General features: G+C 44.1%; 1 protein-coding gene across 3 annotated transcripts in view; it reads left to right on the forward strand.

Annotated features, from left to right (window-relative positions):
• Positions 1-27,087, forward strand: part of LOC136056980 (contactin-4) — a 247,937-nt gene that overhangs the window by 203,292 nt on the left and 17,558 nt on the right. For all 3 annotated transcript variants that reach the window (XM_065749412.1, XM_065749411.1, XM_065749413.1), the window contains exons 12-13: positions 1,172-1,322; positions 17,984-18,111. In XM_065749412.1, coding sequence (XP_065605484.1) covers positions 1,172-1,322; positions 17,984-18,111 — 279 coding nt within the window. The remainder of the gene's footprint in view (positions 1-1,171; positions 1,323-17,983; positions 18,112-27,087) is intronic.

Consider the following 27,087-nt stretch of genomic DNA (forward strand, 5'->3'; position numbering starts at 1 on the left):
TTGAAACGTTTTACGTATCCGGTGCCATTTTTCAGATGGCTTTTTTTTGTAGTTTTTAATAACAGTGTTTCCTCTGTGCTAAAATGAATCACCCCTCTATGATTAGACACAGCAGGCAGGGCATCTCAGAGATTAGTGAGCTCTGATTCACGTAAGGGGAAGACAGAAGAGGTCTATTAGAACATAAAGGCCATCCCATTTTCAGTGTGGGATTATATTTTATTCTCAGCCCTTTTGCAGCAGGAGTGGCATTGAAAAGAACGGAGGCAGAAGGGATGCTGTAGGGAAAACGAATTTGCTTTCTGTCTCCCACGGCAGGTTTTTGTCTCCCAGCTGCTCCAGGTGAACCTTAGATCCTTCTCTGGAACACCAAGCAGATGTAATACACAGTGATCTAAACTTACACCTCACAGAGTGCAGCAGGAAAGAACGTCAAGCCAACTGCTGCCGGCTCAGGGATGAGAGGACCTGGCAGGAGGGACAGGGCGCAGCACGAAGCTGTGGCAGAAGATGGGAAGAAAGTGAGAGGAGCAAAGGAGCCTGGGCAGAGCTTTGTGTCACACAGATGCAGTGAGCAGGGCAAGAGCTGTTCATCAAACCATTACGCTGCCTCCCTTGATTTGCTTTGAGCTTTCTGTACTGAAGAAAATAACTTTCCTATTTGGTATAAACAAAACCTTCTGGCCTTCCTTGGGGACTCAGTCGAGAGGCAGCTGCCTCTGAGCTCTGCCTGTCATTGGGTCCCATCAAATCAATCATAAACAGTCCTCGGGGGCCAGACAGCATCCTCCCTGCCGGGCCTGCCTTGCAGCCAGGATGCTGCAGTCTGTCTGCACAGCTTTGCTGTTCACTGTGGTGAACTGCTTTGCACAAAGCAGAGGAGCACGCCCTGATGGTACTCAAGCAGATGATGGGAGATTTCTCCGTGCCCTGGTGACATCTCAAGTCTTGCCTTGTTTTGCTCTGCTGTGCCAAGGTCTCTCCTCTTCATAGCATCAAAATAAAAGATCCTCTGAATGCAACAACTTTAAATATATAAATAGTCAGCTTTTAAGGCAGAATTTTAAGCATTTACAGGCAAGAAGAATGCTTGGAATATGGTCATGCTCCCAAGAGCCTGACTTCCTTTTCCAGAGGGGATTCTGATCCGTATTCGTTTTTTCTCTTCCAGCTGTCGGGCCAGACTTTTCCAAAACGCTCCTGAAAAAGTTAACTCTTGTGAAGGTGGGTGGTGAAGTAATCATTGAGTGCAAGCCAAAAGCTTCCCCCAGACCTACTTATTCTTGGAAGAAAGGAAAAGACATCCTAAGAGAAAATGAGAGGTAATGTCTTACAGAAACCATTTCTTTCATTGGCTTGCTCCAACCCAAGGGCTTTCAGCAGTGAAAACTAAATTTGTCATTAATAGCTTCCCAAAATTGACTTGCAAATAAATGTGAAAACAGCCAGTGTTCAATCTCAAGGAGCTGGGGGTGAAATTTCTATTCCCATTGTGTTCATCCTCATCTCTGTGTACTATTGAAGCATGCCTGCCTAGAAGCTGATAAAGATACGTTCTAAAAAGCAAATCTTTTGCCTCTGGATTGTTCTCAATAGCCATTGTTTCTCAAAAAATTTCCCAGGAGAGTATTGCTGAAACCCTCCACTGCGAATTACACAATCCCAGTAAATTACTCAGTGTGTCCTGCAAACAGGAGTTGTTTGGGGTCAGTAATTTGGCAGTCATAATGCCTAACTTGGAGATGGCTTTTTCAGTCTGGCCAAATAAAAAAATATATATATACACAATTTTTCTTAACTCAAGGGAGGGCATTAGAAGGAAGTGAGAACCTGCCTTGTAAATCCACGGTCATTGCTTCTGTGGTTGCAGGGCTCTGTTGCTGAGTGTGGAGCAGTGGGGCTGTGTTACCTGTCCCACTCCTGCAGCCTCTGAGAGAGGGGCCTGTAGAGCTGTTGTGGACACCTTGAAGTGTTGTAGTTGCACAGCATTTGAGGGAAAATTCTTGTCCTATGAGTATAGACCAGCATGACAGAGACTAGAGGACATTGCTATTTTTAAAAGCTTAGACCTCTTAGAGTTGGAATTGGAAAGTCCAGTCTTGCTCCAGCCAACCTGCCTGTGCTGGGCATTGAGCAAATGCTGTGGCAGTGTGTATGTAATTGTTCATTTACAGCCGGATGAGTGAAAAAATCAACATATTTGTGACTTATTTACTGTCTCATATCTGGACTTTTAAGAGGCAGTTGTCTATGGACAGTTTGATTTCATCTCTTGGAATAAAAGGGGTTGGATGATATGTGTGGAGAACTGCCTTTAGCATTCAGGGCACAGAGCTGTGCAAGGTTGGTGTTATAGTATATCAAGTCGCATTGATTTTTTAAACCGAAGAAGCTTGTTCTTCTGGTGGAATTTGTGGAGAGGGTGGAAATAGCAAGTGCTGAGGTTTCAGAGTGTCTGTCCCCTCCCAGTTCACGCTGGCAGAGTCCGCAGCAGAAATTTGCTGTTCTCCCTGAAGCTGCTCTCCTTGCTGTGCTATGGTTTCATCTCCTCGTTTTAATTTTGAGACTGGGAGAGGAAGCATGGATTTATCTGAGCCAGGGATTAGGAAAGGAAAGAAAGGAGAGCCACTGTGCTTCTTGCTTTGTCTCTGCTGTGTCGTGCTAACAACAAAGCGATTTTGCTCTAGCACTGCTCTCTCATCTGCAAGCTTTCCTAAAAGTCAGCTGCTGTAATACAGCAGAAGCCCCTGGATCCTGACTTCCCACGGGAGGAGGCTCATGACTTGTACAGCCAGGTTCAGTTTGCCTGTGTGTGTCGTTACAGACAACTTCTGAGCTGATTATCTGAACAGGCTGTTGGTGTTTTGACCAGTTTCCAATGGAGCTTAGAGGAAAAGATGCACCTCGTAAAAGCAGCGGGTTTCTTCAGGGCTCTGTGAAAATAGGCAACTGGGAAAAGGAGGCACTGCTAGCTCCCCTTCCTGAAACACTTGTCACCTAAATCATGCTTTGGTAGACGTGAGGGAATCCACACCAAAGCACACCCTGAAGTGAACACATATCCATATGTCTTAAGGAGTAATTCCCTGGGCTGCATCTACTGCATCTTCCTGACCCAGCTTCACCCAAGGCATACTACGTATGGCTAAAAGCACGTGTATTCATAAAAGCTTGCTAAGATCTGAAGAAAAGCATCACTAGATTCACTCGTGGGGAAAAAATAGGTCTTGGTTCTCCTGGTGAGGCAGCAGTTGGAAAATGTAGCTGAGAGCTGAGTTGAAATGCAGCCTGCAGAACAGCCACGCTCCTTGTCCCATGCCTGCCACGTACCTTGCCTGGCCAGGGACTCCCAAATGGAAATTAATGGGAAATTAATGTGAAATGTGCCCAAGCAGGTGTGAAATTTGCTGCTGCAGCAGCCCTGGGGTTTTCCAGCAGCCAGATCTTCTAGCAGGGCCTCTCTGGCAAAACGACTTAATGAACACCGCTCCGCTGACTTGGTGTTGGACCTGTTTAGTTCTTGTTTGTGTCTCTTGTGGGGATGAGGATGTTGAATCTTCATCGTCACCTCCATTACGCACCATCCCTGCAATCTGTGACTGGAAACTGTGTGAAATATGCGGTTAAGGACTGATATTGGCTGATGTTCGTGGCGTTGTTCATCAGTCCGACTTCGCAGGGCTAGGAGAGGCCCCGTGGCCGATCATCTGCTTATGGCTGCCCCATTCCTGCTTTGATCACTGAAGCATTATCTTTCACCCTGCCCTTCTGGGACAGCAGAGCTGACCAGAGACCGATCCAGGGATGTCCCTAAACCCACGTGTAAATTGCTTCAAACAAGAACTGCCTTGGCTATTGAAAAAGATCTATTGAGGTGCAGTAAGATGCCCAGGAAAGCTGTTGCTGAAATCTCTTCACCTGGAGCACAGAACTGAACTTTCAGACAGGTGTGGGAGAAACAACTTTAATGAAATCTCCAGCTTAACTGACGTTAAAGAGTCCATTGAGCTTCAGAGAGACACTGGAACATCTGGATCCTTCTCCAAACTGAACCTGACCATGTGAAGGTTAATCAATATAGATTGGTCCTGCCAATCCCACGCGGAGACAAAAGCAATATTAATGTGTCAGTCCTTGCTCTGAATTCTGATGTACAGAGTGACTTTGTCTGTGGCAATCACTGAAGCATTCCTCGTAGGGCTCCTGTGACTTCTCAGATGGAATGTAACGTTAGGGACAACTTTCTGGGAACAGAAATGGTGTGCATCAGATTTGGCTGTCAGGAATCCTGCTCTGGAGGCTGCAGCTGTCCAGGAGGCAAAACTCAGTGCATTGTTCAGTGCTTGCCCAGAGGGCAGAGGCTGACATGGAAACAAAGGAGCTTTATTGCTTGAGGTCTCGTGTTCTTCTCTGGGGGCTGTGCTGGTGTGTGCTGCACCCCTAATGAACAACCTGCCCTGAAGATATCTTTTTACCAGCGTTTGAGAACTGTGCAATCATGTTATTAGAAATTCTGCCCTGAGGTGCAATTATATTATTGCAGTCATTAAAGGCAGTTCATCTCCATAATAATGGAAATCCTGCCTTGGAGGCCTGACTAAGTCAAAGTAACGTTGGTAGCTTGACTCCAGAAGGTAAATTCTATGTAGAAACTGCTATAGCACAGATACAGATACTTGCAAATTCTGCTTTGAAAACAAAACCTATTTTTACATAGAAGAGTTGTTTTCTGTCCCTGGTGCTGTTACATTCCCTTCACATTTCCAAGCACAGCAGCCATTACACCCTGCGGGGAAGGTCCTTGGTCCTGCTTAATACCTCTCCTTACAACCCAGCCTCATAGGACTGATGTGAGCTCTGATGGGGCAGAAACAGGTGAAGCCACCACCCTAACTTCCACCCTCTGTACCACCGCTGGGATAAGAGATGGGATGGAAAAATACCCGTTTTGATGAGCTGGGATCCTGTTGTGTAGATTCTCTTTGGTTCACACCCCAGTGATATCAATGACTGATGCTGAACTTTGGCCTCTGAGATGGAGACGGAGACTGTCACTGCCCAGCTGCTCAAGGAGGACTGCCTCAGACCAGGAAAAACCCCCTGGAAGTTTGAGCTCAGGTTGCCAAAGCCAAACAGTTTGTTTTTTACTTAATTCTCAGAGGCATCTTGATCTTCTTACAGTCTTACATCTTCGTCCCCCTGGTTTTGTGGAATACAGTCATCAATGTCAAGTGAGGTTTTGGTTATAAAATGCACAGTCATCAGCAGAATTGCATGCGTAGCATATGGGAGTCAGATATGTTATATTCAGAGGTGTGGTCTTTTGCACTTACTGCATCATGCGAAAGACAAAGCAGATTCAAACCATGTCTGTCCTTTGCTTGGGAACAAAAGAGTCAGTGCAGTCACAGAGGTGGAGGGTAATTTTACGCAAGATCCACCAAGATAAAACAGATATCCAGAGTTACTCACAAATCTGGAAAAGCTTCCATTAACTAATGAGCCCTGAGTAACAGCAGTGTGAAGAAAAGCCAGTCTTTGATGGGGAGTCTTTCTTTTGGACTCCTGAATGCCAGCTTCAGGTGAGGTATCTCCCTGTGCACAGGGTTTTTCATTTGTGACAAATATTTCCTAGCACGACATTCTGCATGCCATTCCTTGGCAGGAGTGGGAGGTGAAGTCACAGTGCTCAGATTGTTCTTGCAGGATTTTCTTAATCCTCTCATAATAACTGAATTACATCTAATGCCTCAACGTTACACACATTTATTACCAGGAGTCGTGTTTTCAAACCTTTATTTTCAGGTGATCTTATCAAAGAAAGCTCTCAATTTGTTCATAATTATGGCACTGCTCCCACGGAGGGCTGTGCTAGTTGCAAGCACAAGCAGTTCATCCTCACACCACTGAAAAGCAGAAGTCACTGCTGTCCCCACCTCATTCATTCATTCATGTTTCCTGGGTATGGAGGGAGGATGGGGCTGGGCATGAGTAGAGAAAAATCCTGGAACCACCCAGAGTGATGCCGGCTGGCATTAAAATAAGCAGTTAATTCAGTTGATACGAAGCTGTTAATTCAAGCTTAATTTTCAAACAGGGAAATCTCTTTCATACGGTTTTCCGCTGCTCCCCAGCAGGTGCTGCCATGTGGGTGCACACCATCCTAGGGACGAGCTGCAGAAGCACTGGGGTCTGGGATGGAGTGTTACAGCAGACACTGCTGCTGTGATCTGCACTGACAGACAGGGGCTGTTTGCCTCTCAGCTGCACAGGTTGAGGTTCATAAGTTCCCACTGAAGGTCATTTTGTTAGAGGACCGTGTGAAAATTTCTCATGGGATTGGTCAGGGGATGTATTTTGTCACTGGCATGGAAAATAGCTTTGTTGGAGTAGCATTGGAAGGGATTGTTAGGTGTAAGGCGAGATTTGCGTGACTTTCCTCACAACTCTTTCCTGTTTCACCTGGTGCTCGTCTTGCCTGTTCAGAAATTACTTGAATCTGCATGCAGCTATTTTGGTAAGATTTACCCTCACCAGTGAGTGCCTGCCTGTTCTGTTGTCAGCTCTGTGGAGTTTTTGGTAAGGACATGTCATAACATAATGTATTTTCCTCTGAAATAATGTATGTGCAAAATATGTGTGTGCAATGGTTTTCATTCCTAATGTTCTGCTGAAGCCATTGGAAGTCACATTTGCCTTCCTGCCATATTTGTTCTCAGTCCAGAAAAGAAAAATAATTGTAGTTTTAAGCCCCAAAACAAATGACTTTTCTCCCATCCTCGTTTTTGTGCAGCCCTTACATCATTAGAGCTGCTTCTTTCCTATGAATATACAGTGCATTGTTTATGGAGTTTAATTGTAAGGAAGAAATTCATAAAAGACAAATGATGTTCAGTGCTGGTAGCAAAGAATGTGAAAGTGTCCAATTAAACAGCCACTGACTAGTACTCATATAATAGCAACATCTGTTATCTTAATTAAACAAGTCTCTGTATAAAGCGGGCCCTCATAGTGTGCTTTGTTAGAGCAGGATCTGTCCTAGATACTGCAGGCAAGCTCACTGTGGAAATTCTCCCAGTTGGTCCCATTATCTCGCAGCCTTGACAAGCTTCATGATGTATGAGCACAGCGGAGCACATGCAGAGCCATGCTGCACCAAGCAGGAAGGCTTTTTGCATGCCATGGCATTTACTCATGGAGGTCAGTTGTGGCAGCATTTAGCACTGTACATCGTGCCCAGCGAGCTCAGTGCACATCAAATCTTGGTCAGGAGAGATCAGTGTTTCCAGGCGGTGCTTGAGATTCATTTGCAGAGGTGGCTTATGCGGTCTGGGTCCAGACTGTTCTAGCTGCTGCACTTCACTGTATCCCAGGGTCAGAGGTGACCTGGAAGGATACGGCCACTTGAAAAAGTGTCGGTGCCCTAATGGCTTCTGAAAAGATGAGAGTTTGTAGGGCTGGGAAAGGGCAGTGGGAGGTGGAGATGCTCCGATGCTCTGAGTGCTCCCCGTTGGTTACCAGAGCTGAAGGGACTGTGGGTAAGGAAAAGCCAAAGTTCTCAGTGATGGCTTTTGATGCCTTCTGCACTTCAAATCAGTTTGGAGACTCTTCTCGTCTGGGAAGCATCGTACCCACTGTTTTCTCAAGAGCTAACATCGTCACGCTGCCCTCACAAGGGCAGTTCATTGCAGAGCCGTCAGATCAGCTGATATTTTTATAACACACTTAAGCATATTTATTTTGGTGCTATGCCATTTTGAGACAGAAAAGTTTCGAAATTAGACAAGGAAAGAAAGGAAGATAAAGCCTTTTCTCTTGCTCTGTCAGCACGTCTCGAGTTTGGAAAGTTGTATTATTTCCCTTTTTTTTTTTTTTATTTGTTTCTTCAGACTTCCTAATTAGCAACTAATTGCTTTAAACAGCAAGAAAGAAAATGGCAGTAGGACAGAGAGCACATCTTTTCCCGTCTGGTGCCAGGGTACAAACCGTGGTATTATTTTTATCCTGATTACTCGAGAGACAAATTGCCAGCAGTGGCTTTTGGACGTGCAGTCTGGTGACACTTCAGCAGAAAATAAAACCTCAAAGGATGCTTCCTATCACTGTTTTGCATTAATTGTGTTGACTGTCTCTTTTTTTATTATTATTGTTATTTTTTTTTCTAAATAGAGCACCTGTGCAATTTCTTTAAGGCAGACAGGTAACCAAACCATCAATAACATGTCGGTTTTTCATTACATCCTGCCTAGGCACAATGAAAAATGACATTCTGCAAATAGCTTTTTGAAGTTCGAGTCCACGGCGCAGCATTCATCTTACTTTTCAAAGACAATGGTGGAAGATGGCTTTACTTCCCTGAAGTGTCTGAGACAACTGGCGTGTAGTTGCTTTAACCAATTTTCTGCAAAAAGAGAATTAAGATGAGCCAGGAAACCACTTGGTTTGATGGTCAGAGGGCCTCCCACTCTCTCTGCCAACCTTCCAGTTGTTTAACTTCAGCGCTGGTCACAAGTTGGCCATGCCAGTTCCTTGCTGCATTGCCTTTTCCCCTCTGCTCTTGTGCAGATGTTTCTTGCAAAATGTTATCTGAGAAGTGCTGGAGATTTGTCTAGAACACAGAGGAGATTTTACCAAATATTTCTCCTCTTGGATATTTTCATAATTAGCGGCAGGAAGATAATGATTTTACAGTTAAAGGTACATTTTATAAGTACGTGTTTAAAATCCAAGGAAATAATTATACGTCTGCTGGGGGAAGTGAGGGATTTCTAATGGACTTTTTAGGCATCCTTCCAGATCTGGTGATGTTTTTGATGATTATTTAAACATCGTTTTTTAAGTGACGTAAATATGTCTTTGGATCTTGCAGATCTACGTTAATGCCAATTACGAGTGGAGTGGGTAATTTATCTTCGTACTGTGGGCATGTTTTGTTGTAACGAGAGGAAAAGATGTGTTATCTTTGAAAGGCTGTGCCTTTGGGCATCCGTTCAGATGGTATCAGCTGGAGCGAATAAGCTGAGAGCGCGTTTACTGCTTCTGCTCTGATCTCACGAATGCTTCCAGAAATGGTTTGTGTCAGCAGCTGATGCACAGAAAATCTCGTGCAGATCTTTTTTCTACTTACAAGAGAATAATTTTTCTGTGCTTTGGTGGAGTTTCTGTTTGTGGTTATGTTTGCCAGACCTCTGGAGCTTTTGCTGTAGGTGGAGGGTCCTCATCGGGAGGGAGCTGTTGGTGAGGATGATGGAGGCTGAGCTGCCATCCCTCCTTGTTGCTGGGACAAGCTGCTCAGTCTCTGTGCCTCTGGGCTCTAATTGCAGCTGTGGAAGAATGAGCATAGCAAATATTTCACTGAGCTTTAGGTGGGCTGAATGGAGTAGTGGCTCCGAAGCACCTGCTGCTTTCTTATGCAGGGTTTCCCTCGATGCTGAGCACAGCATGGCTTGGTGAGGAGCTGTGTCTGGACAGACAGCTATACGTGCAGATGTTTTAGCCTTCTGCAGCGTGGTTTGCAAGAGTGCTTTGCCCCTCCACCCGAGTCAGCACGGAGCTGCTCCAGGAGGAGAGCCTGCTCCATGCCAAGTGTTTGCACGCTCAGTGCTCACTGTACTGGGTATGTGCTGAGCACCAACACTGCTTCTTGCCAGTGCTGCTCTCGTGTTTTGTGACAAATGGCCAGCTTAGCCTGCAAAAATAAACTGTGAGACTGAAGGGCTGCACTAAAAGGGGATTCCAGTGGGGATTGGTCTGCGTTTCTCACCAAAATCAATTGGAAATTGGCTCTTTGCACCATTGGACCCTCCAGACTTGCACAGTCTTCCCATACAGCTCAAATTATTGCCTCATGTCTAAGGAATGAAAGCTGTAAAAATGAGCTTTGCTTTGCTTTTCTCAGATCCACTTCCTCAAATATTTTTTTCATGACATTTTTGCTCTTACTGTATTTATTTTAATTTTGTGTATAATGAAAAAAGAGTGGAAGGGGAGAGAAGACAAAAGGTTTCTATTCTTTGGAATGCACAACAGCTTACTCTTTTCCTTCAGGGTCCCTAACCATGACTGTATTTGGTTTTCATTTGTTTCTTCCTGTTATCAACATCCCTTAAGAAAGATGTTTGTAGAGAACTGTACTTAGATAACCCAGGGTTACTTTTTTGTCTGAATTATGACCCTAGGCTTCCCTAAACAATTTACGTGAAGCCTCTAATAGCTGTAAATGCTCCCTTCTTTTCTACTCACTCCTTCCGAATGGGATTTCATCAGTTCCAGATTTGTCCTAAAAATTTCTGAGCAAAAAGGAAGGTGATGACAGAGCACAGCTTTTGTGTTGATAGTCATTAATGTGTTCTGGGTACTGTACTATTTATCTGGACTGCTCTGCCATTGCAGATAAACAGTTTGTTGAGAAAGAAAATTGCGGGAAGAACTTAGGTTGACTGGGTGATAGGATGACTGGGTGACTGGTTTACACTGAGTTCAATGAGCTTGTGTTGTATCCTACCTCAGGGATCAAGAGCATTCAGGACAAAGACCCTGGTCATCCCACGTTGGGCCATACGCTGCCTCAGTTCAGACACTTCACCCTCAGCCTCTGTAGTTCTGAGTAAAATGTATTTCCAGGAAAGCTGCTGGAAACTTTTCTGTTGAACTAAATGGATCAGGTTTTTACCTTGGTTTATTCTGAGCAAATACAGTCCTTACCTGAAAATTAATTATAGTGAGTTTGCTGTTGAGAGAGCTGCCAGTTGTCATGGATAAGTAAGGCCTTATCTAATGCCTGCTTTCACCAAGAGAAAGACAGGTACTAAATTAAATGGGCTTTGACTGAAGCTCCAAATTAGCTCAGACTTTCCTGTGAACCATGAAAAGACAAGTAGTTATAGACAAATAAGCACCAAAGCAGATGTAGGTGGTAATCTAAATCAAAACTAACAGGTTCAGGACTAGAAGTTGCATACTGTTAAAAAGCTGCCTATGTCATTGTGGTGGTTGGTACTGTTCATGGAGTTATACGGATGGTCAAATAAAAACCCCCGTGAATGCCATTCCCACAGACATTCTGTCCATTTCACACCAATTCCCAGTCAGTCGGAAATGTCTGGAGCCACACACTTTCTTAGGTGAATCTCAACCCTTTCAGATGGTGTTGTGGATGCATGGACAGTCATCTTGAGTGGCCTGAAGATAAGGGATAGGCATCAGAGCTTTCCCGTTGTCCTCTCTCCCTGTGCATGCCAGAGGCCATCAAGGGGGTGAACGGAGCTCTGCGGTGTCCACACTGACCTCTGTGCCTATTTTAATGGGGATTAATGTTACCCAGCAGACAGCTCTAACCTTACTGTTATTTATTTATGCAGCACAAGGGTTGTAGTCACACGTGTAGGAGCAATCCATGGCCATGGAGTTATTAGCTGGGGAGTGGGGCAGCCCATCCTTCATGGTGACGGGCAGGTGGTGGTGAGTGGTGTCTTGGCTCAGGGAGGGCTGGGAGCAGTAAATCCTCCCTGGCAGCCAGGACGTACCTCCAGACCTGTGAGCATTTCTAAATCCTTCCATGTTTTCTGAAGGAGCCTAATGGGTAATAGTGCTGTTATGAGACCATTTTAATAATCCTACTCACTGCTTCATTGCACGAGAAGCATTATTAAAAAGGTAAACTGCTACAGAGGCATGCAATAGAAACAGAAATAATTGGATAAATAATGCAATTGCCTGGAATCATTTACATTTGCAGTCGAGCTGTGGCGTGGAGCAAAGTTGCTGTTAGGCTAAAAATTGCTCTCCATGTCCCTGCTATGTGAACAGCAGGTAATGGCTGAGCAAACACGTTGCAGAGAATCAAGGCTGGGCTGCCCCGTGCCTTTCCCCTCCTCCTCTGCTTTCAGCCCCAGCTCAGAGGAAGAACAATGAGCCATTCATCATGTAGGCTGAAATGCACTGTTTCTCACAGGTGCCTTTAACCTAAATCTTCTCTCAGAAGACGGATTATCTCTTAGAAGAACTCTGGCACCACAGTCCCTTTTCAATAGTCACGTCAACCACTGCCACAAAGGCTGTACATGAAGGGATCAATGGTAGTTTTATCTCAAATTGCACTCTGTGTGTATTTCTTCCAGCTGACATTCATTTAAATGCTTGCTCTAAGACATCTTTTCTCCCTGTAATAGAAAAAGGATAGGACATCCTAAGCATTGTTTCCTGGGGGGAAAAAAATTAAAAATATTCACTTGGTGAAGCATGAAATATTTCGGATGTCTGTGTTTAATCAACAATGAAAGCAAGTGTAGTTATGCTTGTATTTCAGAAATTAAAATGCCGAAGTGATCAGATAAGAAGCAACATACCTTGCTTCATTTCAGCAGAGCAAATAAAACCATCTGAGATTAAAAAAAAAAAAAAAGATAAAAAGTCATTTTATGAGTACTTTGCTCCCAAGAAATGATTCATCTGTAAGCTGCAGTCCAGCACTTCTGCTGCCCATGTCCCTCAGGAGGGGAACGTCCACTGTCATGCAGCCTGCTCTATGCACTGCCTCTGCCACCCATTCATATTCCATGTTTCCACCTGCTGAAGAGAAAAATAGAGGGCATGCTGACAAGAATATATTGAGGGATACCTGTGGCATCATCTGTCTGGTGCAAATCTTCTGTTGGTGACGTGGGGACTCTGTGCGTGAGTAAATAATTCACCGTGGGAAGGTTAGTCCCTGAGCACAACACTTACTGTGCTGAGACTCACACCTGAGGCTGGCCAGGCATGGATTATTCATCCCTGGCTCTGCAGTGCTGGTCCCTTTGGTTCCTGGACCCAAACAGAGGAGGTTTTATAGTGAAGGTGGTAAAGCTGGGGCTTTTAAATGCACTATCACAGCACAGGGCTGACCCAAGCAGCAGTTCACAGGCGTGTTTGGGTAGAGGCAAGGGATGCAGTCAGACAGCCAAAGGTCGGATTTCCTTGGAGCTGGGCTGGTGATTACTGATGAGCAGTTTTATTATGTGCTTAGGGAGTTCTGCAGTTTTCACACGTTGTTTGAATTCCAAATAAGGGCCTGGTCTTGTTTTTCCTAAGTCGGTGATAAAACTCTTACTGATCTCACTGGGACGTATTATCTCTAAATGCATGTTACTCACTGAGAAATATCTTTCTGCTCCTGGGAATTCTGCCCAGCAATGAGAAGTGCTGCGGTGAGCTCCATGAATTGGGTCTACTGTGCTTGCTTCAGGTTGGAGGTAGTGTGACTTGCTGATGGGTCACTGAACAGATATGGCAGAGGTGGTTTGAAAACAGAGGAGAGTAGGTCAAGTGATTAGGCACTGGTGTTTGTCTCTGTACTGCTCCAGGTCTGCTTGACCTCCTCCAGTTGGAGATACCAGGCGAGTCAGTAGCAGTGCATTGATCCAGGTGGAGCTTTGTGCAGATATGGCCATGATCCCAGAGCGGTCCTTTCTCATGACATTGGGTGTCTCTCTGCACAGTGGTTAGGTATTTATCGTCCAGAAAGATGCACCTCTCTCCATCATGTAGATTTCAGTGCTCACACCAACCAAGCAGACAAATGGCAAGTGACACTTCCATTCCTGCACAGCTAGTGCAGGGCACAGGCAAGAGTCTGGCATGAAAACCATGTGCCTATCCACTCTGCAAAAACCTTTCTTAGGGTAATATAAAGTGCTCAGCTTGCAACTTTTTCCATTTGCTGCTGTGCTGGTGAAAGCAAGGCAAGGCAGGCTAGGGAGGGATGTTTTCAGCATTTTTAAAGGTCCTTTGTCCCCAGAAGAGTTTTGATTAAAAAAAAAAAAAAAAAAAGACAAGATCAGTTCTTCCTGGGGAAGAGCCCAAAGGTTTGTTTTAGGAAACAAGCAATCCTTTCCTCTCCTAATTTTAGATGAGTCTCTGCTCTCTGTGGATCTGAAATCTCCAGCTGATGGCACAAGTCAACAGATTCATTCTTACAAACAGCATGGTATGTTCAAAATAGATGACTCGTTGTTATACGAGGGTGCTAAAATGTGTTACGTCGTTATTTTTCCAAGTTGATGTTTTTCTCTTCTTTGTTTATTCTGTGCTAGTAGCAGTCACTGAGTGCCAGTAATCTGTGGCACCAATCTGCATAGGAATGGATCTGCACTATTAGTTCCTCTTACCACTGCTGTGGTTAGTGGTGGCAGGGAACCGTAGCACTCAATAACAAGTCAATAGCTCCTTTTGGTTTGTAGTGGTTTAGAGAGGTGCATACTCAGCAACCAATGCTTCATTCTGCAGTAATGTGTGCTTATGGGAAATGTGCTTTATTTTAAGTCTCCCTAGACATCTTAGTTGCAAACATTTTGAGGGTATGTTTCAGATGAGAAGAAAGAAAGTGTGCTGGGTAGCGCTCCATTGAATTTGAACTTTGTGTCTTAAAAGGACTTCTTCGGCCAAACTGCCAAGAGTGGTTGATCAAGGGATGTTTGCTTTCAAGCCAATTAGCAGTTGGAGAACTTTCAATGGCCTGAAATGAGCCTTTCCTCCCACTTAATGAAGATACTTCTGCAAAGGAAATTTGTGAAGTAGCAAAATCAGAGGCAGTCATTCCCAGTTTCTGAACAAACTATAACTGATTTCGAAGTGTTAAAATAATTACTTGCTAATTTCCAGTGCGTTGGATTAAAATTAAGGGACAAAACACTCTGTGTAGAAAAGCACCTTCAGCAAAAAGAGCCACATAATGGTAAGGCCTCCTGACCACTGACTCGCAATAAGATTTTAATGATCTGATTTGTTTAAAAAAGAAAAATGGCGGAACAAAACACACACAAAAAAACAACAGTTTACTTGCACAGTTATTTGTCATTTTTGATTCTGGTCATTGGCAGGAGTGTGCAGGGACATCATTAGTTACCAGACCAGAATTCAGTGTGCGTGGAGATCCACTGGGGGATGACTTCCGTGCAAGTCCCAGGTCCCAGCTTTGCAGTGTTTTGTTATCAGAGGATAAATCCAACCAGCTGTGGCCTTCTGCTTAGGGATGGAAGGAAACAGCACAGCCTCCCCATGTTGTGCCAAAGCCTATGGGGGGATTTACTGACCTCATCCAGAGGTCATCCCTAAAGCTATCTGGTCCACGTCAACTACAACTATTTACTATATACACTGGGAATGTAAATAGGCACTTAATGGGAAACGAATAGCTTCAGAAGGACAGAGACAGAAAATGTATTAAAATTTGAAATTAAAGCTAGTTTTATCCACAGGTATAGTTGAAATTACCCAAGGAGGAGATTATCCTGTAAACAGTTTTCAGCCATGTGGATAAAAACAAATAAAAATAAGATCTCAACTGTAGGGAAATACAGTCTACAATGTCACTTTTTCAGATTTTTTTGAGATGACAGAATGCTGAGGGAGCAAGTACTCAGGCTGGCAGGGCAAGGCCAGCACAGTGTGGTCCATCTTGGGCTGGAGCATCTTGCTGAGCTTGTTTCTGTCTTTTATATTGATTTGAATTTTAATGCCCACCAAGGGCACCTTCAGCCTTCAGAAAGGCACTGTTGTTTCCGAAGACCTGAAATTGATAACAGCAGTAAGTAATTCCTTGGGAGCTGCTGGTGCTGCTGCTGCCCGGGCTCCTGCACTAGAGGCCAGTATGGCAAGTCCTGTGCTCCAGTGCACATTTAATGTAATACGTGCATTGATTTGTGCCAACACAGTGGTGAAGATAAGAGACAAGTAGCTATATACTACTCTCTTCCAATTATTGAGCTGGAGCAACTGCTACAGAAGCAAATACATGTCACTGGACTCCTGCAAAAATAAATTACAATAGTGAATGCTACTGACTGCAACAATTTGGAGACCTATAAGCCAGTTGAGAAACTTCTATTAATATCACTGTTATTGACGTGTGAAATATAACCCCTGCCCCTGGTTTCTGCCAGCTGGTCTGCTGTTGTGCTGCTGCAAAAGCAGGTCAGGGAGAGGCCAGGACAGATGTTCAGGAGCATCCTGCACCGCCTTCCTCTCCCTCACTCCGTACCATCGTTGTAAGGACACACAGAGCTGCCATATTTTTTAAAGCAAGAGAGTGTGGTGTGACAAAAGGCACCAACTAGTCAGGAGCTGGAACGAGATGCTAGGGTCACATCCCTGGAGGTGTTCAGGAAGTGTTTAGATGTCGTACCGAAGGCCATGGTTTAGTGGGGAAATATTGGTGATGTGTGGATGGTTGCACTGGAGGACCTTGGAGGTCTTTTCCAACCTTGCTTGGAAGCCATGTCCCTGGAGTCCCCATTCATTGTACTGGCTGCAGCCTGCTGTGTTCCTGCACTGGTGGGAGTGGGTGTCATTTGGGCTGGCATTCACCCCTATGGGCTGACAGCTCTTTGGGGGCTGCATCTGAACTCAGGCCGGGGCAAAAATGAACACAGAGCAACAAATACAGGCTTTCAAGTGATGTGGCAGACAACTGAAGTCAACCATTGTTCCTTTGCTCTGTTTCTCAATACCAGAGTTGCCCAGTGTCAACTCATGGCTGCACTGGTGCCAACCTGTGTGGTCTGCTGCTATGTGCTGCCTGGCTTCTGCACAGCTCCTCACCTGGCCAGGGCCTCTCGAGCATTCCTGTGATGCCTGCAGCCACTGTCTGCTGAATTCCCTTCATCCTAATTTCTCAATCCAGTTGCTCAGAGCTTGATTGGCATTAAGGATGCAGGAAGGCTTCTTCATTTTCTTTCAAATTAGTTAAATTAGGAAATAATTGAGCAGGAGAAAGCAGGAATTAATGTGAGGTTTTCAGTGCAGGTCTGAAAACGGCTGAAGGGCAGAAAACAGATTGTGCTCTGAGACATGATAACTGAGCAGACAGCCACGTGTTGTGCTAAGGGAGACATTATTAGGCCAGAGGGAAGGTTTCCCTGGAGTTCTGTAGATCATTTTTGGGTGTCTTCAAATAATTGTATTTTCTGTGGTTGCCATACACCGAGGTAGGAATGTACTAATTAAAAAGAAAATAACCAAAATCTAATAGAGGGAGCACAGAAGTGCTTTGAGTAATAAAGAGATGAAGTTGGTGCAAAGTCCTGCTTGTGGAGACAGGGGGAAGAAATGAGGTGCTAGATGGGAGAAAAAAAAGACATCCCAACTGGGTAATGTGAGAGGTGAGAGAAGGACGTGGCTGTCTGCAGGTGACAAGTGTGCCACACTGCACATCCAGAGCAGCACTGCTGCATGTGGTGGTGCCTGTTTGCCTTACGGTCACAGTGAGTGGCCATCTCATGGTCCTGGAGGTAAGGAATCCTTGGAAACTGAGAGAGAAACGTGTTGTTTTCATCCACGGTGGTGCGTTTACGGCCACTCTTGGGCTGTCACCAGCAGTGAGTTCGGTTGATGTTACAGTGGTTAATGATGCACACAGTGGTGGATAATGGGTGTTATGGTGGTTGAGCAGCACGGTGTTCTGTAGCTGTCCCCTACACTGCTTGCAGAGCAGCAGATCCCGTTGAGCTGGGGTGGTATCAGCTGTGCTCCTCAAGTGCTCCTGAGTAAAGAGTGTCCTTTGCGCATTTCAAATCACAGATTTTAACTCTGTGCTAACCAGCTGGGATGCCCACGTTGGCCGAGGGCAGTTCTGACAGTGGAGCCATCCTGAGCCCAGTGGGCAGTTAAACAACCCCAGGTTTGTGCATCTCTGGCTGCACCCCATGCAGTGCACATTGCAGGTTGTCCTGGAGAGCGCCGAGCACCGAAGCGCAGTCTCGCATAAAACCTACACGAGCTGTGTGTGTAAATTAGAGTTGCCCTCAAGTAAAGACACAGAAAACTCATGTAAATGATGCATTCAGTATTTATGAATTGTGTCTTCAGAGGTTTCTGCCAGCTTAACTCACTCTGCAACGGACAGCGGGCTGTCTGCTGCCTGAGCCGTTAATAATTAACACAGACTGGGAAGAGCATTATGTTAACGTGATGAACATATAACTTCTGTGCCCACTTATCTCTCCAGAATCACTGTTTTGGATGATGGCAGCCTCCGAATTGTCAACGTCACCAAGTCGGACTCGGGGAGCTACACCTGCGTGGCCACCAACCACTTTGGGACGGCGAGCAGCACCGGCAGCTTGGTTGTGAAAGGTAATGGTGATGTGCTGTGGTGAGCAGTGCCAGGCACAGCCTGCTCCTTGGCTGCTGACACACAAAGACATCTAAACTAACGGTTTGTTAAAGAGAGTGATGCTGGCAAATGTTTTAAATCAGTTTGTGCTCTGCTCATGGGTAGTCCTGTGTCCGAGGAATTACTGTAGGTGGTGAGTGTATGGATTATTACACTTATAATAACTCTCCTTCTCCTTCTTATTTGGGGAAAAGCCTCTCTTGGATAACACATCAGGAAAGACTGATTGCAAAGCAATAAATCAATCACGGAGCTGTGATGCTGTCAGTTTTCATTCTCCCATGTTTTGGCACTGATGGATAGCACTTGGTTAGAGGGTCTCCCCATCAATTATTTCTGTGGTGGATAGGGAATGCTTTAAAATGTTTCAGCGCAAGTTTTAATCCTTTTTTTTTTTTTAACATCCCGAGCATATTTCAGCAGGTAATGTCAGGCAAGTGCTGATAAAGAGGGTGAACCCCTGTTGTGTGTGTGAGCTGCAGGTGCCAGCAGTACGGCAGCAGCTGTCTTCCCAGGGAGAAGGGATTGTGTCTCTGTTAGCTGCGTGGTTACATCTTTGTAGTCAGGGAGGCTTGGAAGAGCTTGCACAGCACTTGCCCGTGCCCACATCTGTCTTTGCTAACAGAAATAGAGCAGAGTGAAAATCAGATCTCATCACCACGTGAGCTGACTCTGCTTCTTCTTGTTTTACGTTGTCCCGTGGAGGAAACCTGTAGCAAACAGCCAAGGGAGCAATGTTCAGAGACAGTGGGTGCACAGAATCCTGTTTCTGTTACCAAAGGGTCAGCAAAGCTGGGAGCAGGCCCATCCCTGCGTGCCCTAAGGTGCCCACACACCCGAGCTTGGCCCTGCAGCTTCTCTGTAGCTGGCTGTTGGGCGTATGGCACCCTAAAATCCAGTTGTTAAGAACTGGACTGTGTTTGCTCACTGCTCTGAGTCATGCTTCTCTCGTCCTTCCTCGTTAGCAGTACTGAGGAGCAGGCAGTGACTTGGGGCCCAGCGCTGGCGTGTCTGTACCTGATGTTCACATCCACACAGCTCACACATGGCCTTGCTTCGCCGTGAGGTTACAGAGGATTAGCAAGTGCTTTTTTCTCCCTCAGTGCTCCGTTTTCACTTGGTTCCATTAGCATTAATGGAAGTGACACGTGTGCATGAAGCAGAGAATAAACTCTTTTAAGCCCAGGATGTGGGTATTAGCAGCAGACAGAGAAATGCAATTTCAGAGTCTATCCCATAAAAAGTATAAAAGAGCAGAAACTATTCTGAACTCCAAATGAACTGTGTAAAATACTCCTATTTTATACTGAAATGCTTGAGTTTCTCTGCCCTAAGTAAAACACGGGTAAGGTTTGACAGAAATATGACTGAATACCTTACTTTAACTCTGTTTTGTGGTGTAAAAAAGACTAATTTATCAGCTGATGAGTTTTTTGACCTTAAGATATGCTTATATTCTCTCCTAACTCATCTTATGTCATTGGGTAAAACACTGTGAAGGTCGAAAGACATTTTTTCTAGCCTTCCTCTGTTCTCCCATTAACATTGCAGGGTCTCTCTCCTTTTCTCTTCTTTCTTAATTTTTTTTCTCTCTCAGCGTGAGATGCCGACAGTGTCACAGGCAGTGTGGGCAAGGATGGGAAGAGGAGGGGCCTGTCTGTTACCCCAGAACCAAGGAGCTTAAAATAAATGTCTGGCAAGCAACCAGAGAGGGATGAATAAATATTCATATTCTGCATGACTAGACAGCTTACAAAATATGAAATTCTGATGGGTGCCCATAGGGCTGCGTATTAACATGCTGTTGTCAGAGCTGCTGAGCCTCAGTGGCTCCCTGAACCTGTGAGCTTGTGTTTGGGGTTTCTTCCATTGGTTTGCCCTCGGTGAGAGCTCTTCTGGCCTTGGAGACCTGAAATCTTGCAAACTTGCATGTCAGGTTTGACCTTTAAATTAAAAAAGCGGGATTGGATTTGTAAGGATGGGGGAGAATCCCACAGACGGCCTTCAGAGCTATGTAAAACATGGCGTGTGTTTATATGTAGCACTCATAAATATGAATTTTCCGTCTTTCTTTTCCCATTTTTACTGCACTTGAGGCTAAATGTTCAGTTCTTCCAACACACAGCAAGACTATAGCCTTTCTCAGCACCAGGAGGTTACATGACAAAGTGTATAAACTGTGCAATACGAGTTTATTTGTATTTAATACCAGTGTATAAATTGGCTAATTCAGCAGCAGCTCTGAAATAGGAAGCTCATTTCAAGACACTGCAATACAAGCTCTGAGCTCATGAAGCACAGGGAGGGGATGGGGCTGGGGGCAGGGGCTGATCCTGCAGAGGTGTCCCAGCTCTGGTAGATGCAGAGAGAGCTGTTGTGTGAGTGCTTGGCGGGGTCTGTAATTTCTGCTCCAGTGGTAAAATACAGTTCTAGTCGTATACTTGCATCTCTGACAAGGGCAAGTTCCAGCAGTGTTATTTGCCTGTTTCATTATGATGTACTTTTAACATTTTCCTACTGCCATTAGCTTGTCTCGTTTTGACTGTTATGGGAGGACTCAAAGCAGTAAAAGCGAGAGACTTTTTGTTAGCTGGTGTCCATATCATTTTAGCAGAAAAATAATACAAAGATAATGTCAGTAGGTTATTTTTTCCTCACACTTGAATAGACTGATTGTCTTGACTTTGTCCAGCGTGGGGACCCACATCATTTGCTATGAAATTGCATATTTTCCATTCCAAGCTTATTCCTTTTGTACAGACATCACATTTGAAATTGAAAAGATTTATTAAATACTGTAAACTCTGGTACGTTATCAAATAGTTTTCCAGAATCTTCGATGTTATTATCTTCAAACCTGATGTGCAAGTAGCTGGGCTCATTGTTGAGAGGCAGCCCTGTGCTCATCAGTGTGGGTTCAGCCTCAGAGCTCTGTATAAGCAGTGTTGTTGGGACATGGAGGTCTTCTGGCTCCTCTTGCCATCTGTGATTGCTGCTCTTCAACATAATTTGATCGGTATTGATCTCTGCAGTTTGGAAAATAGTTTGTCTTGCAGCCAAGGGGCTAAAGTGCATTTTGTACTGCTTTGGATTGTCTTAGTAGATAAGGAAGAACTATTATTTTCATCTTCAGAGTTTGTGAGTATTGTGCTGTCCATAGGGAACCGAAGAGAGTTCAGTCCTCTGTTTCCAGGAGTACACTCCACTGGAGAGATGTTGCTTTCTAATGACTGACCATCTGTCTGATGTCTGAAGTTCTGTTTTGAACATTGTTGGTGGTGCAGAGTGCAGGGTTTCTTTGAGTTGTTTGTGGCTTAATTACTACATAATAGAGTCAGCTAACACGTGCAGTCAGGTAGGATTTCTCGTGCTCCCTTTTCTATTCTACTTCAGTGCCTGATGCCCTCCTGGAGTGCAGCCAGGGGTTGCTTAACTGTAGAAAGAAACTCATTAAATGACACCTTGTGTTGAAAGCAGAATATATAATTTATAAAAGAGAGGCAGACTTAAAAGTAATAATCCCAGAGCAGCCCTTTAGGGCTATCCGTATATTATGGGCTTTTGGTATGAACCTTGATAGCACACAGGGTGTGAGCTCAGCTGGCATCAAAGCCAAGCTCTTCTGCATGAGACAGAGAGCTCTGAAATAGTCATAAGTTTTGTTAATTTTTTTTGATGATGGCTGCACACAGTTTTTATATGTGGTCCAGATACGAGTATTCCTTATCTGACTTAACAAATTGCTCTAAACAATGTCAGGGAGAAAAAATAAATTTAGAGCATAAACTTTGTTTATTTTTATTATTGTTTTTCTCCATAATCTCTATATCATTGTAAGGAGTTAATAAAAAAAAAAAGAGCTTAGAGAGAATTGTGGACACATGAAAGCACAAATTCATTCACAAGGGCATGTTGGTACATTTTCATGGTTATGAAATAAAGCTTATTCCTCAATTTGAAAATCTTTCTTGACTTCCAGCTCACATCCAGTAGAAAATGCTTGATGTTAACAGTTGACAATGAAAGCTATAATCTTTGGCTGTAAAATTGCAAAATAACATATTCTGCTCTAATTGGACTATTTCCACTGAAACAAATTATTTCCAGGGCATAATTAAGGGTCTTTTGTTAGGTTTAAGTAAAATTATGACTCAAGGCACTGCTTGTAAATGAGAGAGCTGTGTGTCCACCCCTCCCAACCACGGCACCCTGAGGCTTTGGGCACAGTTTGCTGGAGGTCATTAATGAGCGTTGAGTGGAAGAGCTCCACATAGAAACTGGTGATCCTGGTGGCTGGTAGAAGCTGCCTTACTTCAGGATCCTTGCAGCTTTTCAGGCGCTTCAAATATGGGTCTTAATCAAATATTTTATTGTTCCAGGCAACTTAGGAGTTTATTTACAGCGTCAGACCACAGCAAAGGTTATAGTATGATGCCCATACAAAACTGCCTTCTGCAGCAGCAAGTTCTGCATCTTGTGTTTCACACTGAGGCCTAACCCACAGCCACTCGCGAAAGAACAGCGCCGCGAGCTCTGTTTCTTTTTTGGGAGTGGAAAAAAAAAAGTAGGTCATCTTCTAAGGACAAAAACAGTAAATGGCAAAGATACGTGTGAATGAAATTAACCATAAAATACCAGTGGTTCGCACGTAGGGCTAGCTGAATGAAGCTGGGTTGGTTTTTTTTTCTTGTAAGCACTTACTGATCATAACAAATAAAACTTGTAAACACAACATAACAGTTAAGGTTCATTAAATTTGCAGTAGACAATTAATTTTTTCAGGCAATTCAAATGGTCTTCTGTAGTACTGACTCGGTTTAATTGAACATATTACCACAAGCAGACAATAAGAAATATATTGAAGATATCCATCTGGCTTTCATGGAAAACCTTGTGCGTTTCGTTTTCTGTGCCTGTCACAAGCCTTACTAATTGCCTCATTTTGGCTGTTTTACAGTCAGTGTGATTTAGCCATTAATGTGATAAAAGTCATCTTAGTGAAGAGCTTGATATTAAAAAGCATAGATCTCTGGCCTATCTCTCCTGCCAGTTTTGGAGTTATCTCTGGTGTTATTAGAGTTATATTTTTAAAAGCAGAAATACAAATCTGTTGACTCTTATAAAGCTTCTCCAGGTACTTTGACTATCAAATTCTGCTGTATATTCGGTGTGGAACATACGCTCTGGGTAAATGCAGCAGATTGTTCTCCCTGCTTCCCATCCCACCGCCTTCCTGCTCTGCTCTGCATGCTGCAACCTCCAGCCAACCTTCAGGCACAGCAGGGGCCTGGAGATGATGGCTTAGAATAATGCCTTACAAAGCTCAGCAGTTTCTTTTTAGGAAATTTCTTGTCCTCTCCTGCACAGAAAAGAAAAGCGAGAAGCTCAGGAGTTGACTCAGTCATCAATAGAAGATTGGGTTGTTTAGCTCATCACTGAAGATCAAATCCATACATCAGCCGAAAAGAGAGATGACCTATAGGTTAAACACAGACTCTTAATGAGACAAAAGCAGGTTAATTAATGCTTTTCATCAACTTTCTTTAATTTATTTTTACACGATCCATTTCAGAAAGGTTAGAGTATTTCTCAGTTTTTGAATACAAATGAATATCCGGCATAGTTGAAATGAAACCGAAGATCAAAGACATCTGATGTATATTTTTTAAACCAAAATGCGATGCAGAAGATGGTCTGTTTATGTATGTGATTGGATATAGAACGTAAGCAACAAATTTCCAATAGTTTGTTTCATAACTGAAGAAGACTACCAGAGCTTATTAACTGGAAACAACCATCCAACTGGGGACACTTACAAATTCATGAGAAAAGCCAAATACATTTGACTGAGTTTTTTTCCACCCATTTCCCTTGCCAGTAGCTGCAGAGAATTAATTTAGATTGTGAAGACCTACTAGCAGCAGGAGGAAGAGCTGAGGTCTGTGGGACGAGCCAGAACAACGCACTCTGGTTAACGAGGCAGGACCACCAGGCAAAGCAAGGCAGGAATGTCGCCCACTCTGGCTGCTCAGTGATAGAGACCCATCAGAGGTTGGATATAAGGGGCCATGTTCTCAGTTCCTGTGACTCTGTGTCTCTTAATGGACTCACTGTGAATTTCCGGATGTGAAAGATCCTGGAGCTTTTAGTTTCGTGCAGCTACACTGTTCCAAGAGAGACAAAAAATGATTGTACTGCAACGGGACAAAAATCCCATGCATCTTCTTTTTGCTCGAACAGGAAGACTTTGTGTTGTCAGTCTACTAACGTGATGAGTTTGATCTTCATCCCAGAGGAGGATAGAGCTTATACTTTTCCAAAGCATGCAGTGGGATGAGCTTCACAGAAGTCCCACGAATCTTGAAAACTCTAAGAGAAAATGATACAGCAGAGAATACTTGAGATCATTATAGCACAGAGTCTTGTTGTCAAAGATGGGGGAGGTGTCCCTGGAGCCACTTCTCTCCACACCCAAGTAATTCAGTCGATGCAGGGAGTGATGGGGAAGGTAATGATGGCAATATTACATGCACTGAGAAAATGACTGTCCGTCCCCATTTCGGGTGAGAGATGAAGGAATCATTCTGGGGGAATAAAGAGTAACAGTGGTAATGTCTCTGTTACCCCTAAGAACTTTATATCCTTGAAAATAGTAACTAAGAGCAGACTGGGCTGAAGGCTATGTTTTTAACTTCAAAGATACAGATGAAGTGTTTAGAGAGCACATTTTCTGTAGTAGGAGGAAAATGTGTGAGCGATGAAGGAAAGAATCTGGGACAGTACTCGGGGAAATATCTGTCTTTTTGTGTGTTTTCTCAGAAGCATTTTTGGAAGCAGCTTAGCAGAACCAAACTTCAGAGGCTTTAAAAGTTTTGACTTTTTCTCCCCGAGCCTAGCTGGATTGGAGGGGGAATGGAGTGCCAGCATACTCAAAGTTGCGTATCAGATAATAAGAGCTGAGTGGCACAGTGATAAAGACTGGCCGTGATGGTTCTTAATGCATCAGAGTAACTAAAGTACTGCTGAGTGGTGATGAGGTGATGTTTGCAGTGTTAGGGACTCCTGGGACATGATTTTCACCTCATCAAATGCAGTCTAAGTAAGATTATGGTCGATCGCATCAAAGTAATGTGAGACTAGAGACCCTTTTCTTAATCCCAAAATCATGGTGGCAGGGAGAATTTGACATCAGACACCGCCAGAATAGGTTAAGTTCTGGGTGTGCTGTATCACAGTGTTAAACCAGTTATTTGGGAACGTGATGTGAATGTGAATCTTCACGGTTCAATAGCAGGTTGCTTCTGAAAGACAAGGAGGTTTTGTCTTGTTCTGCTTGTGCATCGTCTTGTTTTGCTGTGGTCCAGGTTGCTTCTCCCTCTCATGCACACTCCCTTTCTTGAAACACAAATATTGTTTTCATTACGTTTGAAGTTTTCGATTGGATCATAAAGAGCTAAGGATCAAAGTTGTATTCTTCTAGTTTCACTGCAAATAGATTGAAATATTAATCTTCATTAGAATTTAGAAAGTCAGCTGTATTTCACCAGTGAAAATTTCAGTTCCTTTCATGTCTCGGTAGAAAGTTTTTGTAATAACTCAAGCCTGAATCCATTCAAACCGATAACTAAAGTGCTTGGTGGAATGGGAATGACACCTCCTGCAGCAGAGAGCCACGAGTAGGAATGTCAGGGAGGAATACTGCAGACTGAGTCTGACATCCCAACAGAACTGTGTGCTGAAAAGCACAGGACCAAGCTCATCCATTGCTGAAACCAGGCTGGAAGGAGAGGTGCTGCTGCTGACTGCTGCTTGTTCTTCCCCCTCTCCACTTGTCTTTTCACTCATTAGACCTTGGCTCTTGTTTTGAAGCATGTGCATAGGAAAAACTTGTGGCTAATTTGAAATAAAACACCATACAACAGGAGAAACGTGAGGGACATTTCAACGATGCTCCACGCTGAATATTTATTCAGTAGCAGAAGAGCTGAGAATTTCGAGCAAGTTATAATGATGGGATGATGTTGTTGTTCTCATTCCACACATGATCCTGCCTTGATCTTGCCCCTGTCTGTAACATTGGTACACCAACAAGAGAGCACAACAGGAGCGAGCTGCTCAGGATGGCTTGCCTTCTCAATTTGTCACCGACTAATTGGGACACGGGAACACGAGGCACTTCCTTGCAAGGAGCAAAGCTCACAGAGACAGCCTCACCTTCACAGGGAAGCAAATTAAACCTTTGTGGCCCAGGAAATGGCCTTTGAAGGTTTGTTTTGTTGGCCCTGTTGGACTGTAACTTGATCTTGGAGTGAGTTGTTTGGGTTTCGGTCCTGCCTGGCAGCGGAGAGGTCTCAACAGGGTTTCAAGTAAAAGTTTATCTTAAATAAAAATATCTACTGTGCTCAGCAGTGTAAAAAGACAGAACACTTTCTAATGAAGGCCTTGCTTCCATGTGATAGGCTGGGTAAATAAAGCAGCGGAGACTTTTAATGACTTGCCCAAGGTCAGACAAGGAAAGAAAGGAACGGAGCTCATTTTATTCCCTTTCACTCCAAGATGTGTGCTCTTGCTGGCCTTCATCCTGCAGAGCTCCTCTCTCTGTACTTTTCCCTCTCTTTTGCTTATCTAATTCTCTGTTCGGTGTAATTCCGTTAAGCTTAATTGTTCACATTTGGTTGTGATTCAAACTCTAAAAATTCAAGCAAGTATTTAATAGGATGGCTCACACGCTGTGCTTGCCCCTAGCAGGAGCGATTTACAAGCCAGCAGTTTTGTAGATGCTCCCTCTGTGGATAGCCACTAAATAGAGCTAAAATCACTCCCTTTCTTGCTTTTCCTCTCCCCGTTGGCTGACTCAGTTCTTTGGATACTTGTAAATTCCAGAGGTTTGAGGCTGAGTTTGGATAATTGCTATTGTGCTTTCCTAATTAGTTTTA

This window comes from Cyrtonyx montezumae, unplaced genomic scaffold (assembly GCF_038088225.1).
Source record: "Cyrtonyx montezumae isolate F1298 unplaced genomic scaffold, pur_monq_1.0 scaffold_6, whole genome shotgun sequence".
NCBI lineage: Eukaryota > Metazoa > Chordata > Aves > Galliformes > Odontophoridae > Cyrtonyx > Cyrtonyx montezumae.